The sequence below is a fragment of the Zonotrichia albicollis genome, chromosome 1 (assembly GCF_047830755.1).
Source record: "Zonotrichia albicollis isolate bZonAlb1 chromosome 1, bZonAlb1.hap1, whole genome shotgun sequence".
Taxonomy (NCBI): domain Eukaryota; kingdom Metazoa; phylum Chordata; class Aves; order Passeriformes; family Passerellidae; genus Zonotrichia; species Zonotrichia albicollis.
The window spans coordinates 63377344-63393924 of record NC_133819.1 but is presented as its reverse complement, the minus strand read 5'-3'; the positions used below and the strand labels follow the sequence as shown (position 1 = coordinate 63393924).

General features: G+C 38.0%; 1 protein-coding gene across 2 annotated transcripts in view; it reads left to right on the top strand.

Annotated features, from left to right (window-relative positions):
- The window catches only part of CDKAL1 (CDKAL1 threonylcarbamoyladenosine tRNA methylthiotransferase), a 381082-nt gene that overhangs the window by 126765 nt on the left and 237736 nt on the right, over positions 1-16581 (top strand). For both annotated transcript variants that reach the window (XM_005481774.4, XM_005481775.3), the window contains exons 7-8: positions 2730-2778; positions 16115-16235. In XM_005481774.4, coding sequence (XP_005481831.2) covers positions 2730-2778; positions 16115-16235 — 170 coding nt within the window. The remainder of the gene's footprint in view (positions 1-2729; positions 2779-16114; positions 16236-16581) is intronic.

Below are 16581 nucleotides of genomic sequence, written 5' to 3'. Positions count from 1 at the left end.
CCTAACTGTGCTGGAACCAAGGATTCACAAGATCTGTGGAACCAAGTGGGGTGCACTAACACAGCCGGGAGTGGTGTCCTGCTGTCAGTCCTGGGGGTTTGGTTTTTTGAGGCACTCTGCAAAGAAATGTTGAGGAATGGTGTCATTTCCCTTCATACACCACCAGGATGTCTCTGTGCTTCATGGACTTCCTGATGCCTGATGGAGAGACATTACTGGAGCTGTGCTCTGAAGGTTTACACATATCTTTGATACCAGTCTAGAGCAGAATTATCCATAAGGTTAGTGAGATGTGAGGAAAAGCATCCACCAGACCTTTATAAATTCAAGAAAATTTCAATACTATGACTTTGTAATTTTTTTTTCCTTTTTCATTCCCCCCCCCTTTTTTTTTCCCCAATAAGAATTTTCTAAGCCTTTCCCTCTTTTCACTTCATGTTCACCTCACATTTTCTAAGATACTTTTATCTTCATAAATGCAGACTGGAAACGTTGCACGTTTTCTTCCTGAGCACTTGGGGCTTTAGCTAAATAATTTCCAATAATTTCAAATGAAAAATATTTAATGTGGGAAATAACATGTAAGGCAGAACAAACATCCATTTCTAGGTGAAGATCTCATCTCTCAGACCTATAATTTTAATTACTTACATGAGCCATCTTCTTGACAGACATATTGAGAATAATTTAATTTATCCAATAAAATGAAGATGCAATATAATGGTTGCTGTTTTTTTTTTCTATCTTTATTCAGCAGGGGATTTGGAGCAATGCAAAAATTCCTCAGATGCACAATGCAGAATGTAATTGGTAGCTCAGGTTATGAACCACCCAGATTTCTCATATTTTAAATTATTAAAATAGTTATGAACCTGAACAGTCTAGTACTGAGACATATAGCAATAATACTTTAGGTAATATAACACAGACTTTGCTCCCTGTCTGTAGTGTAGTTTTCAGTGTGCACACTTCTATTTTCAAATGGAATTTTTCTATTTATTTTTTAAACATTTAGTAGAAAGTATGTATGTTAAATATCTTGAGTCATAATTTTTAAAACTATATCCAAAATGGATGTTTGCACAACTATGTAAATATGCATGTGTTCCATATGACTGCTTATGTGTGCTTCCTTTATAAGCTGATTGCTAGGTATGTATGTCTGTAATGTGAATGCTTGTGATTCAGAAAATTATTTAAATACATTTATTTTTCAATAAAATTATTAAACTGGAGATATTAGGAGTACTATAACTAATTTTCTAGAATTCATAACTAATGTACTGTATTAAAAAATCTGAAATGGTGGACATCCCTGTTTTAAAATCTGTATTTCAAAAGAAATACAGATTAAAAAAAAGAAAAATAACATGAACTTGATCCAACACTCAGACAAGGAAAGGAATTGACTCCCACTGACTTCAGCTGGGAATTTAAAATCAGACTCCAGCTATAGGTGAGCTTTTTTTAAACTTCTACTAGACAAATTGGGAAAATGAATGTGAAGTAGACAAGATTGTGCAGTCGTGTATTTACAGGAGATGACAAGCTCAGTGGTTTAGGGCAGAGAGACTTAATGGCTTTGATACGAGGGACCCATGTTCCAGGCTCCTTGTTGCACACCAGGTTATTCTCTTGAAGCCTCTGCAACTTGTGCTTTCCTGCTTGTTTTGGAAACAAACTGGAAAACAAGCTCTGAGGAAAAGGCTGCTAAATTCATGCCACATCTAGTTAATGTAATGTACAGCTTAGACAAGCAGTGTTTGGAAAGGAATATTGTGGAAAAAATGCAAACAAACTTAAGTGTGACAAGCTGGCTTTCCTGCGTTGTATGTAAATATCTATAGCAGAATTATACAATAGGTGGTTTGGATGAAAGCTCTGGAAAGAACCTCAGCTTCAAGAATTCCTGAGTGTTTAATTTTGCAGAGTTAATGTTGAATCCTTTTAGTTTATATGCCAAAATCTCTACAGTGTGTTGGCCATTGACTTTAAATAAAGACTGATATACCTATTAAGAAATAATTGAACTATTTATCCCATTACTGGTGAATTTTGGCAAATATAACACTAAAACATAAATTTGTTGTCTTTATTGCAGACGTTATATTAAGGTCATTAAAGATTATTTTGTGTTGTGAAAAGCATGAGGGCTTTTCTCTCCATTTCCAAACACAACCTGCATCAAGTTCAGGAGACTATCTTGTTCTTTTAAATTTCATAACAGTGTTTTTAATTTCTTCCTATGTTCCAGTGTCTTCCCCCTCCAGTACCTCATTCATTTTCTCTCCTATATTCTGCCCTGACAATATCCTCAGCTTTTTGTTGTGTTCTCCACCATCCACTATTTTGCTGTGGAGATGGGTGAGGGAGCACTTTGGCTGTTTGAGCCCCCCAGGTGCTGAGTGCCTGGTTGGTTCACCATTGCCTGTCACAGACCATGAACAGCTTAAGGCCTGAACTCTTTTCCAGCAGTTTGGTGATTTTTGCCAAACTTATGGGAGCTTGCCATTTTTGAGGACAAAATTTGGTTTAAATTGGGTGGTAAATGTTAAAGTTACTTTTGGCAGATTGACCAAGATCTGCAGAAAGTAAAAACTGGCTAAAAACACAGCCCAAAATTCTTTACTCTTCCTTAATCCATTAGAAGACACTCTTGAAAGACTAGTTAATAAGAAAGTATGTTCAGTTGTTGACTACTTAGGTATTTACCTTCTGACTTTTTTTAGGTTCAGCAGATAGATCGTGTAGTAGAAGTTGTGGAGGAAACTATTAAAGGTAAGCATCACACTTGAACTAATTGCAGCTAGTTGGAAATGTGTAAGCATTACCAGAAGTGCTGCTGGTGTGTTCTTTTTCACCCAAACTCTTGCTTTGTGCTCTAGCTGAATGTTTGGGCAGTGCTATACTTTGTCATGTATGCTTTGTATAAGTGGTAATTTCAGAGATGTTTTCTGTCAGCAGCTCTGTGGGCTGTTGGTTTTGTAGGTAAATGATCAAGAGGAGACGCCAAGAAATCATTTAATCAGTGTAGGTTGGTGTAGAGTATTGTATGAAGTCCTGCACTGTCTTAATTGAGTGTTACACTTCTACTTTCTTCTGTTTAGTTCTCTGGTATTTTCTTCTTTTCCAATGTTTTGGCTTACCTCCCTGAGCTTTTCTCAGCAGGGCAGATAAATGATCTTCTGGTCTAATGTTCTTTTGTAACTCTGTTCCCTGTTCTTTCTGGCTTTGTTCATGTGTGTACTCTTAGTACTTTGCAGCAAAGGAGGGAAAAAACCCGGTATTGTTTGTAAGCCTGACCAGTAAACATTTGCTGTTAAATAATATATTTGTCTGGGCCTTTCTGGGTTACCTAAGTTTGTCTCCATTACTTATCAGGCCATAAAAATTACTGTTCCATGAAGCTTTAGTTTAATTGGCTGCTGTACTTTCAATATAAACAAGTGTCTAGTCCACAAGACATTGTCAGTAACTTTATTGCTGGAATATAATTTTTTTGAACTACAGCATGAAAGTTTAAAGCAGTGCAAATTTTTAAAAGGAAAAAAAGGTTTTTATCAAGAAATTGTGTAGTGTGGTGTAAGGCTTGTGGTTTGAAGGCCTTAAGATTTCATGTTGCTTTGAATGCTTTCAGGAATGAAACCTGTACTTTTATGTACTCCCAACCAAAATTTTTCCCAGATTGTCCTTAACTTATGGCATGTATTTTTGGGGAGTAGAACCTACTTTTCCATACAAACAAAGAAGAAATATATTCAGTACATATTTTTTATTTAATAAGGCAAACTGTTTTCCCAGAAACATCATGGTGTTCATGACAATATGTTGGAAATGATGATGCTTCATGATTTTTACAAGGGTATTTTAGATCCCTATCTGCTTTTTCCCAAATTTTACTAGTTCTTTAAGGAGTAAGATGATAACCTGGGTCAGCATGCCCTCCCTTGACAAAAATGGGGTTTGTAATATTTATACTGACTCCAGATATTACTGCTTTTTTGATAAGTTAATTAATCAGGTTATGGTGACTGAATGTTAAAGAGTACATGGTCTTGGGGAGCTGGCTCTCAGTGGCTCTCCTTGGGTGAGGGGGCTGGATACAGTGGTCTCCAGAGTCCTTTCCAACTGTAACCCATCTGTGGCAATCAGATTGCCATTGGAAGGAGAATCAAGTTGGCAGGGATTATAGCATAGGAGAATGGCTTACTTTGGTAAGAGCCAGCCATAAATTAGGAACTTTTACTTCTATTTATTTAATTTACTTCAATAAGCTGCATTATTTTATGTACTTTGGAATCATCTACTAATGGAGAAGAATGTGAAGCTCTTTTTCATTGTGTTTTATGAAGAGTGTAACTGTGAACTCCCATTATCCAAGCAAATTAAAGTACTGTAGAGAAGAAGACTGTTGATTAGAATATTTTATTATATAAAATAGATACATGGTAGAAGATTAAATTAGTGTTAGATCAAATGAAATGTAACTCTTTGTTTTCATGAGTCTACATTGTTGGCAACAGCTTCTGAAACTGCTTTCAGGAGATTGAGGTGGTGTGGGACAGGAGATTAAATATGAATTCTGAATTCAGAGGCAGCTTACACCTGTGACTTTTAAGCTAGGTGTCTCTCATAGCTGTATGACACAATTTGTTTCACCTTGTTTTTTTTTTTTTTTAAGAAAATCTAAAGGTTGCATGGGTGATATACTCTTGCAGTGTGAATATGTATATATTGAAAGCTTCAAAAATACTATATATTGAATGTTTATAAAAAATTTGAATAAGTGGAACTTCATAGTGTCTCTGCTCTGTACGACAGCTTTGTAGATTGGTCAGCCTGACTTGTCTGGATTTTCTGTCCAAATATCAAGGTGGAAATAGGTTACCCTGATGCTAGTTTTAAGTCTAAAAGTCTGGCTATCCCTGGCTTCCCATTTCTTTCTTAAGTGGTACCTTAATTTTTTCTTGGATGCTTGAACTTTGTAGTACACAGTTTACAAAAAGGGAAAGTTTGCAGAAAGAATTTTTTCCTTATCTTTTTTTTTTTTTCCTAATAGTCATCCTTTCAGTTTTTCATGAAAATGGCTTCCCTGTTGGATTTGGTTGAAAGCTTGCTGCACTCCCAAAGAAAATTGATTTCTTGGAATTATTTAGAACTCTTTGTATGAAATATGAAAGGGTTTCTTCTAGCTTTATTTCTCAGTCTTAAGGGCATTGTCAGGAAGACCTTTTCAGAGCAATTCTATTCTGCTGCATCAAGAGATGGTAGATTCAAGAAATATATCTTTGTGGTGGTCTTTACCACATATGTGTGAAGTCAGTGTAATTGTTAGTTCTCAACTCTCCATCAGATAATTCTGATAAACACTTCTTATGTGACTTTTTCTTTTTATCCTGTTTCATCAGAAAACGGAAAAGAAGGATGTGCACATTTGTTGTTGCACTGACAGCTAAAACAGAGAGAGAGAGACTTTTAAGATGCTTAGTGATTTCTCATTTTTATGCCATCCTAACTTTTATCACAAGTGTTGAAATGAATCTTTGAAATTTCCTAATTAGCAGGTAAGTTAGAGGTAAATTGTCACTTCCAGAAGCAATCTTCAATAGCAGTGCAGTATTTGTATGCAGGTCATGTCTAATTAATATTTATACTGTGTCCCAAGATATATCTTAACTAGAGGCATCTTCATGTACTTTTCATATAAGATGGTAATTTATAATCTGAAACCTCTATACTGCCTGTGAGGAACTAGACAAAATAATTCATTGACAGTCTCAGAACTGAGTTTCTCAAAGTGACATCCACAGTTGTGTAGCCAGTGTGTCTCTCATTCTTCCTGATAGAACAGAATGGTTTTGTCATGCAGGGTTCTGATTTAACAGTTCAGTAAACCTTGCTTCATCTGCACGTTCCCAAATTTTAAGTCTGGCTTACACCAATTTTTACATTAGGGCAACATACCCACTCCATGTGCTTAGTTTTCCAGTAAGGTGTTATGATGACATAGAATGTTAGGAAAATATTGCTAATGAGTTGTAGTGTCTGTGAGCTAGGTGAAAACAGGCCTATACTTTATGTGTGTTGCATCACTTAGTAAAATTTCTGTATAGAATATAAAAGTTATTTGAGATGACTAGTTTCTATGGTATGCTCTAATAAGCTGAGGATTTGTCTTTGGAACTGCAGAATGTCTTTATGGTGACTGCTCAAGTCAGCTTTTTATGAATCACTCTAAAATCTGTCTTTAAAAAAAAGCCTGTGTGTGTATACAAGCTTGGCTATAAACAGTTTACAGTAGGCAAGAGAATACATTTCTTCTCTATTTTAAAGGAGAAATGTTAACTGCTTAATAGAGAAATTCTTCTTTTCTGGCTTTGAATTTAGGTCTTCAGATATTTAGGTCTTTCTCCCTTCCTTTCTAGACATGCTCTCAAATCTCATGTTATTAAGGGTTTGTGGGGGTGGGAGGCATGGGACCAGAGTGTTTGTGTACAGTCTGCTTTTAGCTTTGGCCTTAGGGAGATGAGGGACATAGGCTGAATTGAGTTTAGTCCATATTGTGTCTGTCTAATGCTTTCACAAAACCTATTTTTACAATGGGTCATTAGACCTGATTATAAAAAACAACCGAAGGAAATTACTTCAGGGTTGAGCCCTTTATACTTAACATAACCTTTCCCAGTTTCAGTCACGTTGACCTGTCTGGTGCAGTTGTCCATCCCTTCCCAGTTTAAACATTGACCATTATTTGCTCAACTGTTTAATTGTCATCATGTGGTTAGCAGGATTCATGATAATTGCAGTGTTTGTATGAAAAAGAGATAAAAGGTACCTATATTATATATAGGCTAAAGTGTAGAATTTATACTGCATTGTCCACCTGACAGTGAGTGTGTGTGTATATGTATTTATCTGTACGTATATGAATGCCGGATTGTTAAAGTGTTTGTATGTGCTGCATGATTTCACTAGAATCTGCTGGTACCAGTAGATAAAATAGACTATTTTCAATTTCTATGACTGTGGGAAGAGTAGCCTTGACTTAAGAAGCTGATGACAGGCCAAATTGAAGAATAAAAATTGGAGGAGTCGGGAGTTCTTATTTGAGGAAAAGTATCATTTGGCTCCCAGTCAGGAAAGTGACTGTTTGTGCCAAAATGCAGCTTAAGGAGGGTCAGAGGGAGGGTAGTGGCCTCATCAAGTCTGTGTCTCTGTTTCTATCTCCTTTGAAAGGACATAGAAAGGAGGGGTGAGGGGGGCAGTTTTGGGTGGGTTGTTTTATTTATTTCACTGTGTGGTGGGTTGACTTTGTCTAGCTGCCAGACCCCCACCCAGCTGCTTTCTTGTTCCCACTCCTCACGAGGGCAGTGGAGAAAATAAAATGGGATAACTCTCGGGTCATGATAAGGACAGGAAGATCACTTACCAGTTACCATCATGAGGCAAACAGACTCGACTTGGGGAAAATGAATTTAATTTATTGGCAATTAAAAATAGAATAGAGCGGTGAGAAACTATAGCTACCTCCCCCCACCCCTCTTCTTCCCATGCTCAGCTTCATTCTCTCATCCCAGACTCCTCCATCTCCTCCCCTGAGCGGTGCAGAGAGATGGGGAGTGTGTGGTCAGTCCTGTGCAGCCCCCCTGTGCTGATTCTGCTTCCCCACGCTGTCCTCCTGCTCCAGCCTGGGGCATTCCTGTGGGCTCTGGGGATCCAGGAACTGCTCCAGCGCGGGTCCTCTGCGGGGAGTGCTGTCCTTCAGGAGCAGGCTGCTCCGGTGGGGGTCCCACAGGCTTCGTGCACTTTATACAGGAGCCCCGCTCCTGCTCCCCGCTCTGCCCCGGGCTGCGGGGCATGATCGGCTTCGCTCTGCTCTCCTTCTCTCCAGCGGAGAGCACCCGCAGCACCTCCTCCTTCTCCTCTATCTCCTCCTCCTCTTCTCTCCTTGCTGTTTTCAGGGCTTTCCCTCACGCTTCTTTCCTGGCTGCCCGGCAGTGTTTGTCCCTTTCTTACCCCTGTGGCAGCTGCAGAGCTCCACGGTCCCTGTGGCAGGGCTTTTGGAGCCGGCTGGAGCCGCCGGTGTCTGGCTCTTGGCAGCCCCGGCCTCTCCTTGCAGCGGCCCCTGCAGCCCCCTCCACACACCCCGGGAGAATACCATGTCCCTAATGCGATTTCTAGGAGGTAGAATTGCCTTTTAAGCTGAGATTGTGGAAAAGTAAGGGCACTAACTGGGAAAGCTGTGTTCGAGGCAGGTTGGATAAGGCCTTGAGCAACCTTGTCTAGTGGGAGATTTGCCCATGGCACAGGGGTTGGGACCAGATGGTCTTTAAGGTCCTTTCCAACCCCATAACTAAGAATTCTATGAACTCATGCCAAGGACTGTGTTTAAAAGACTTAAGAAAGTTGGATGGGATTGAAATAATGTTTTCAGTGGGAATACGCAGAGCTACAGTGAGTCAGTAACTTGGGGCCGTGACTGTGATTAAAGGATTCACCCATCACTCATTTGTATGTATCAATCACCGAGGTTAATGGCATAATGTGGTACATGTCACCTGCCTCTGTTTTGTGTGCCCTGGATTGGGAATTTTGGAGATACTCCTATTTAAACAAAATTATATTTTTGTTGTCATCAGAGCATTATGGGTAGAAAGAGTGTCATTGCTCAAACAAGTAGCTTTTTTCCCCCTTTTGTTATTTAAGAGCTACTTTGACAACAAACATTGGCTTATGAAAGACCTGGCTGGAAGGTGTCCCACTGTATGGTTTTTGAATGAGTGTTTTTTCATGTGGCCAGAGGCTTCAGTGAGAGCACCACGTTGCATTTTGATTGATTTCTGACTGCTTACTAAAAGTGTGATGTACTGAAGGGTACTGATGAGTTCCAAATAGTAATACCATGATCTGTGCCATTATCAGTTCAGAGAGCTCAGCTTTGTAGACTGTAAATTAAATAAAAATGTAGAGCATGATGAGGAATATACAGTAATTGTGGAGAAACTGTTTCTGCAAAGGCAGATTTTAATTGCTTTTGCAAAACATCAATAATAATGTGGCTCAACATTAAAGTCGTCCCTGCTGGGGCAAGAAATTTCTGTTACTATCAACTGATTTTTGCTCTTACAAGAAAGTTTTTTGCTGTTTTTGCTGTGTCTGTTCCAATGCTTTTGGGCATGCAGGGATTATTAGGTATGTGAGATGATCCAGGACTTTAGATAGGTTTAGTAATTAGTTTCCTCAGTGTAGGTGTTTCACTGATTTAATTTATAAATCTGATAGAACTGACTATCCTTATTATGACTGTCACTGTTATGACTTTATTTTGTAAGTAGCTCACAGAAACTGAATGGAAGATAAATAGTGCCGCAGAAGATAAAAACAAGCAATTGGGGGAAACAGACTGAAAATCTCAGTAGCACACCTGTGATTGCTCATTGCTAAATGAGCCTGTGATGTGCATGGAAAAGCTGCCTTTTCTTCCAAACCCGTATGTGCTCTTTTCCACATTTTGGGTGAATCTTACATCATCCCTATTTTTCTGTCCTATTCACATTGGTTAGACTCACCTGGATTTAGCTCTATTAGAGAATCGTCGTGGCTGGTAAATGTTAAGGAGTACCTCATGATTTTGGATGCAGTGACAAGTTCAGCTCAGCGTTTCACTCTGAGGCTAAATTTACTCTGTTCATCCTGCACACCCCAAAACATTAGGCAAGTTACTTGTGCTGCTGCAGCTGGCTCTGACAATCCTGCTTTCAGCACTTCCCTTCCTCATAATGCAGCCTGTTTTATCTGATTCAAAATGTCTTTTCCCTTGGAAGTTTCTCTCCAGGATCTCCTGAGGTTTTGAGCAGAATCTTTGATCCTAATCAAATGCATTTCTTCTTCGCAGAGAGGTGAGGACAGAGGGTCAGGGGAACTCTTCCTGTAGTCGATTCTAAGTATTGTCCTTCTGAGCTGTGGAATTGTGGCTGGCATTTTGAACTCAAAGGAGATTCAACGTTCAGGCACTTTTCCAGAAAGAAAATAACATTGCATGATCTCAGAATAAGTAGGATGGAGCTAGTGAATCCTAAAAATAAAAAAGCCGTAGTGCTTTAATAGCGCCTGTTAAGCATTTCAAATGCTTTTGCTGTGATAGAGGAAAATACTATGGATGTGTCAAAAATGTTCCTGAATTTAACTTGGTGAAATTTTTACATGGACAGTAATTTCTTGTTAATAGTTATCTCTTTTTCTGTATGACTTCTTGTACAGCAGGGTTTTAGTGCTTACAGATATTGTTATGATTGAGTCATACACTGGAGACATGCCAAGAATAAAGAGGCATTGCATGTTTAATGAAGAGAAAGTAGTGTATTAATTTTAGCAATATGGGACACCTGTGGACCTTTTCTACTGAATATCTTGTTTTTGAAATTACATTAAGTGAATTTTAAAAAGCTCCTGTCTTCACCAGTGTGACACTCACATTCCAGAGTCTTCCAGAGCAGTATTATTGTTGGATGCTAATTCCAAGTGCAACACTTAGTAGTTCTCTGTATTTCAAGCTAGTTGCAAATGTGCTGTATGCTTAGTAATTCCTGCACATTTCTATGAAGTTTTTTGATTTGATATAGGGTGGAAAGCAATCTTTTCATGAAAGAGTTTTGAATGCAGAGACTGGATCAAACACAGCATCAGCTATCAGCATCCTAATGGGACTGGATGCCTGGCCCAAGCACAAGGAAAGATCAGTAACTCTGACACCATTAGTCAGAGTTAATCCCTGTTCCTACCTACACCAGATGAAGGAGTTTGACTGTTACACAACATTCCCATCTTCACTGATCTAGAAGAGGAATAATTTTTATTAGTTGTTTGGTCAGGAGCAGGGCATAAACCTCTCAGTTAGGTTTGGCTTTTCTTTGCTCCCTGAATTTACTTGGGACAGGAAATGCCTCTGATGACATTCAGGGATGCCAATGGTCTTGGTTTGGATGGGAGCATCCAAACAGCAGAGTTCTAAACCAGTTAGTGTCCTTGTTTTTACACTTGTGTGTGTCTGACAGCATGTGATTGCTCTGAGTAGCTTGGGAATTCCTTTGAAATCAGTCATGTCTGCTGTGGGACAGCATGTTTGTGCTGCAGGGCAGGGAGAAAAGATGGGAGAGGAGCTTAGGGTCTGCCCTCGCTTGATGCTTCTTTCAGTCTTTATTACTGCTTTTGGTTCTCCTTTACCCTTCTTCCTTTAATTTTTCTTTGAAGAAATGTATTTCTTTGTTTTCTCTTCATATGCTTTTACCTTCCTTTCCTTAGCTACACTGCTCCTATGTGCTATTTTTTCCAGTGCTAACCTTGAGGAAAGGAAGCTCTCTATTCATTGAGAGCCAAACAGTGGTGGAAGGAAACATGTGCAAGAGTACATGAAATAGTGCTTAATCCTGTTCCTTAAAGATGCTGGAGAAAATCATGTTGGTGAGAGACATCTGAGAGGTGCAGAAGAGCGCGTTGGCAGCCGTGCTCTGAGGAAAAAAGCGTCTTTCAGGAAATGGTGAATAACCTCTAATCATAGTGATGTAACTGGGAAAGGGAAAGAGTGTGTAACAGAACAAGGAGAAAACAATAGAAATTGTTGCTGCCAAGGCTGGGGTTTCCTGCATCTTTGAGGATTTTCTGTAAAATCATGGTTGTGAGCTGCTTGAGATGTCTGCACTGAACTCAGAAGCTAAGAAATCTGTGTCTGGCTGGGAGTTGTGTTTCAGAGTCACATTGTATAGATCCAGTGGGGTGTGCAGGGATGGGGAGGGACCCTCAGTGGGTGCCCTCTTCCATCTTTCAAGCAGATATAATTTCCCAGCAGTTCTTGAGGAGTGTAAGCCTATGGACACAGTGAAACTGACCATTTTTTAACCATAATATAGATCTCCTAGTATTTGATATGATGCTGATAGCCAGGTAAAGTTTGCTAAAATTTACTAAGCCAGGCTACTTCCCCCTGATTTATACTTGTAATAAACTAGGAAGGTACCAGTCCCATTTGAATCTGTATGCTCTAACATCATTAGCATGCTTCTGTGATTCTAGGTCTCAGGGATGTGATGGTAACCTGAGGTTCACAGGACATTTAATGCTATAATCTTATGACAAAGAAATTCCATTACCTGTTCCCTTCATATATTTATATTTTGAGATTGGGCCTTTTCCATCAGTCCTGAAGCACATACATTTATGATTAGAGGTATATGTACATGCCATTAAGAATCTTTGTGTCCTTTTTAACAAGTGAATATAAATACCTTGAAAATATTTTCATTTTGCATACTGAATGATCAAACTAGACACATTTAAATGCCTTCTTTTAGACTAACACTAGGATTTAATATCCTGGTTAGTTCATTCCAACCTCATCCTTCTTGCAGATAGTACCAAGTAATGTGAATTGCATCTACTGACTTCTATGTAAAGATGAATTTAATATTAAACAATTCTGAAAACTAGAGAGCTCTAATTCTTTTTAAATTGTTCCTAGCTTGATTTCATTTGCATTTGATGTGAGTGATTCTGCTCTGCAAGTGTCCTTGCTGGACTTGGTTAGTACTTCTGTTATTTGTAATCTGTATTAATTACCTACTAATTAGTGAAAAACTGCTCTGACACATGACCTAAACCACTAATTAACTTTTTCAGGTTTTGTTTTGTTTTTTCTTAGTGGAATTTTATCTGTTGCTAGACTGTGTGGAAGAAGAAATGTTATTTTTATAGCAGAAGCAATTAATAGGCCTAGATCGTTTAGGCTTTCCTATCTAACCTGACTAGATCTGTTTGTCTTTAAGCTGTGTTTCAAAGCTTGCATTGTAGAGTGAGCCCTCAGAAAAGGAGTGGTGTTTGTTTGATATCTGAGATGGAGCACTCATTATCATGGTAATAGACTTGTGATTAACTCAGTTTTCAAAAATGTTGTACAAAACTTAAAAAAAAAAAGGAAAGAAAACAAACATGAAAAGAAAGATTCCTTTTAAGTTTGGGACACCTGCTTTGCTTAGGTAAGTTATGCAACCTGTAAAGTCACAGAGAAAGTAACTTAATCAGATAAAATGCTTTAGAAGTAAAGCTTAATTGCAGTGTTTTGTCCCATTCTAAGCTTTGAAAGGAGGTCATGAATGAGATTTAAAGTTACTACTTTTTCTGTTAAACTTGCTGTTGATCTGGGCTTAATAGTGCTGGTTAGGCAATCTAAAAATAAAAAGGTTATTTAGCCTTTTCCTAGTTGAAGATAAATACTTATTTTTAAGTTTTCTTGAAATAAGTACGAGGGAAAAAGGATTTACAGCATGTGAAAAAGTATGATTCAGTGTTTATCAAGTTATGTTTTATTAATAGAAATAATTCTGTAAACAGATGTTTTAGTGCTTACTTTAAATGAAACAGAATAGTCCTTGTATGGAGTAGGGGAAAAAGGATTTAAGGTCACAAATACTGTAATTGAGGGGGTTTTCTTATTAGGGAAAATAATTAAGTGTGCCTGCCACACCAGTCACATATTTGGATGTGCATGTGCTGCTTGCCTTCTGGAAGCATTAAACTCTCTGCTAAAAATCATCTCCCACTTGAGGCATTTTTTCAGCCTCTGATGTCTGGACTGAAAAGTACAGGGATATTGTTATTCTTGAGTACCCCACAGGTCTTACAAGCCTGTATTAATTCAAACTTCAGTGTCCTTCAGGAGGAATATGGGAAGTGTATTTTATGTGAGAATAAGGTGCTGCATTTGATTGCCAGGCCATGAATTTCCTGAGCTCAGGCTCAGGGCTGGGGTGGGTGCTAACTTTCAGTGGATCACATGGGGGATGGTCACAGAGCTGGGATATCTTTCCTGAATAAAGGAAGTCTCTGACAATACTAGCAGCTCAGTCTTATTCTCCCAATAAACTATATTCTATCTGTAGAATGCCTCATCTTGTGGGCTGTTTTTGGGGGTGGTTGCCTGTTTGAGTACTGCTCTCAGTCTGTACAAGGGAGAGCATGAGCTAAATTCCTGTTAGAGAGCAGTTACTCACATGGCTTCTGCTTGTGAGGGTCTGTGTTGTGAGGAGGTGAATATGTGCCTCCCCGATTCTGCACAACGAGATATTACTTGGGGAGGAGGGCAGGTTGGTTTTGTGGTTTGTTGTTTTCATCTTGTTTTTTAAACTTAAGAATGGTGGTTTGACCCCAATTCTAAGTGTGTTAATTTTAAACTTTGGGTAACTTGTTAAACTTGATTGTTTCAAGACTACAGTGAATTGTTCCACTGTATTTTCAACCATAAATCCAAATACACCTTTAATATGGCAATGTAGCTGAATATTTAAAAAATGGATAAAGTGGTTTATTCCAAATAAACCACAGTATTAAGGAAAAACAGAGGAATGTTTTCTGTTTCTGGTTTAAGGCACTCACTTTTGTTATACAAGTAAATAAAATGGTGCCATGCTTGCAGCTCTTCAATGAAGCATTAGATTAGAAAATAAGTGATGGTATTGTGAGACAAGGATATTGCTGTTATTCTCAGGAAAAGGTAGAAGTGAATAATTTAGCAAATGTTAGTAGCACAAGCACCATATCACTAAATTCACCACAGGATATAATGAAATTTTTGTCAAATGCAACTGCAGAAGTAACGCCTTTTGTTTCCTTTTGACATGATGATGTCTTCTATCAGTGTTAACCATTATGTCTCCTATTGGTATTAACCTTTATGCTGTCAGGTCAGTCCTGCTCTCCTGTTCATTAGATCACAGTTTTGATTTAAACTTTTTATGTATCTTTAAAAAATTTGAAGAAGATGTTATTCTAGAAGTAGTTGGGTTTTTTCTAGGCTGTTGTTGCTATAACAAGGAAATAAATTAAGAGAATGAATGCTACATTATTCAAAAATTAATTTATGACTCAAAACAGGCAGTGAAGAAAGGCTTTAACTGATGAAGGAATTAATTTAAATTCTTATTAAAGTAAATAGCTGTTGGTAACATAAGTTAGGAGCTTTGATGTAACACAGTTTTTAATTGATTTGAAGTGGTCATAGGCTTTGCTGTGCTGGATGTAGCTCGACTTGTACTTCATAGTTTAATGCATTCCTCTCACCCCCGTCTTATTTTAGGGTTAGCTTTTTCTTTGCTGAAATATGTGGTGGATTGGAGCTATAGGGTTTACTAAGAGGGAGTTTTCCAAGTTCAAGAGAAACATACTTTCTTTTCCTGCAAGACTGACTTATTGTCTTCCAACTCTATTCAGGCATCTACCATTAGCTTTCCCTTGCTGTCTCTCACCTGCCTGTCCTAGGCTTTGTGGAGTAAATGATACAAGTCTTACACTTATAACTTGGGAACACTTTAGACTGCCTTATGCAATAATACACACAATTGTTTTGATTCCTCATTGTTAGTTCTTGCTTCAAAATATCAGTGAACCCTGTCATTTGTGCTCTTTAAATATAGGACTTGTCATGGTATGACTGATGTTGCAGGCAGTTGGTGAAATTATTTGTATTTTACTCCCTGAACATTAATGGCTTCAGGAAAGTAGTTGTGAGGCAGTTTTCTGACCTGCAGTTGTCCTGGAGTGGGAGGAATATGTGAAAATCTTGGTAGTCAGCTTAGCCATGGACGTGTGAGGATGTGCTTCACAGCACTTCCAGACTTACTCAGTCAGGTAACCTTGAAATGTGTTGGTTCTCCATGTAATAAGCTAAAAAAGTATTTAGTTGTTTATTACCTCCTAATTTAGGTTTGAATTAAATTTTTCAGGAAGAATCATCTGATCCTGCCGTGCAACTCATTTAAATATTATTGCTATGTTGCTATTTGCTAGAGAATCTGAAAATGAGACTGCTTAGATAGTTTTAATCATATAAAACAGAAAATGTAAGTGTGAAGGGATAATTGGATGAAATAATTTTCTCATTTTAAGATGATTTATTTTACCTGTCAGGGTCTCTTTATAAATGCTCCAGATGGTAGAAATATATTATTACATCTCATTCTCATTTTCAGTCTTTGAAATATAAACACTACTTCTGAAGAAGAGCAAATCAAAACAACTATTATGAGACTTCTTTGTAATGACTGCATTTTTTTTGTTTTATTTGAAGGTCATTCTGTGAGACTGCTGGGTCAGAAAAAGGATAATGGAAAACGTTTGGGGGGAGCACGACTGGATTTGCCAAAGATTAGGAAGAATCCACTGATAGAAATAATTTCCATCAATACAGGGTAAGAATCTTCCAAATTTACAAAACATTCAGTACTGTAGAAGAATTCCTTTTATGTCTTTCTGCAGATCTAATGTACTACTCCTAAGCTACACAGAAGGAGGCAGGATGACCCCTTTTAAATAGTTTAAGATGTTAAATTACATTCATTTTGGAAAATAAATCTCTGCTTCTTTGGTAATGAAAAGAAAAGAGCATTTATAGGGTTTTTCCCCTCTGTGATTTTTTGATTTCTAAGATGATAGTTCCAGAATATTTTTAGTAACTCATTATGATCTGTAAACATTGTTAAGATCTGTCTGATGTGATTGTCAGCCCAGATTTATTAATGGCTAAATTAGATATAG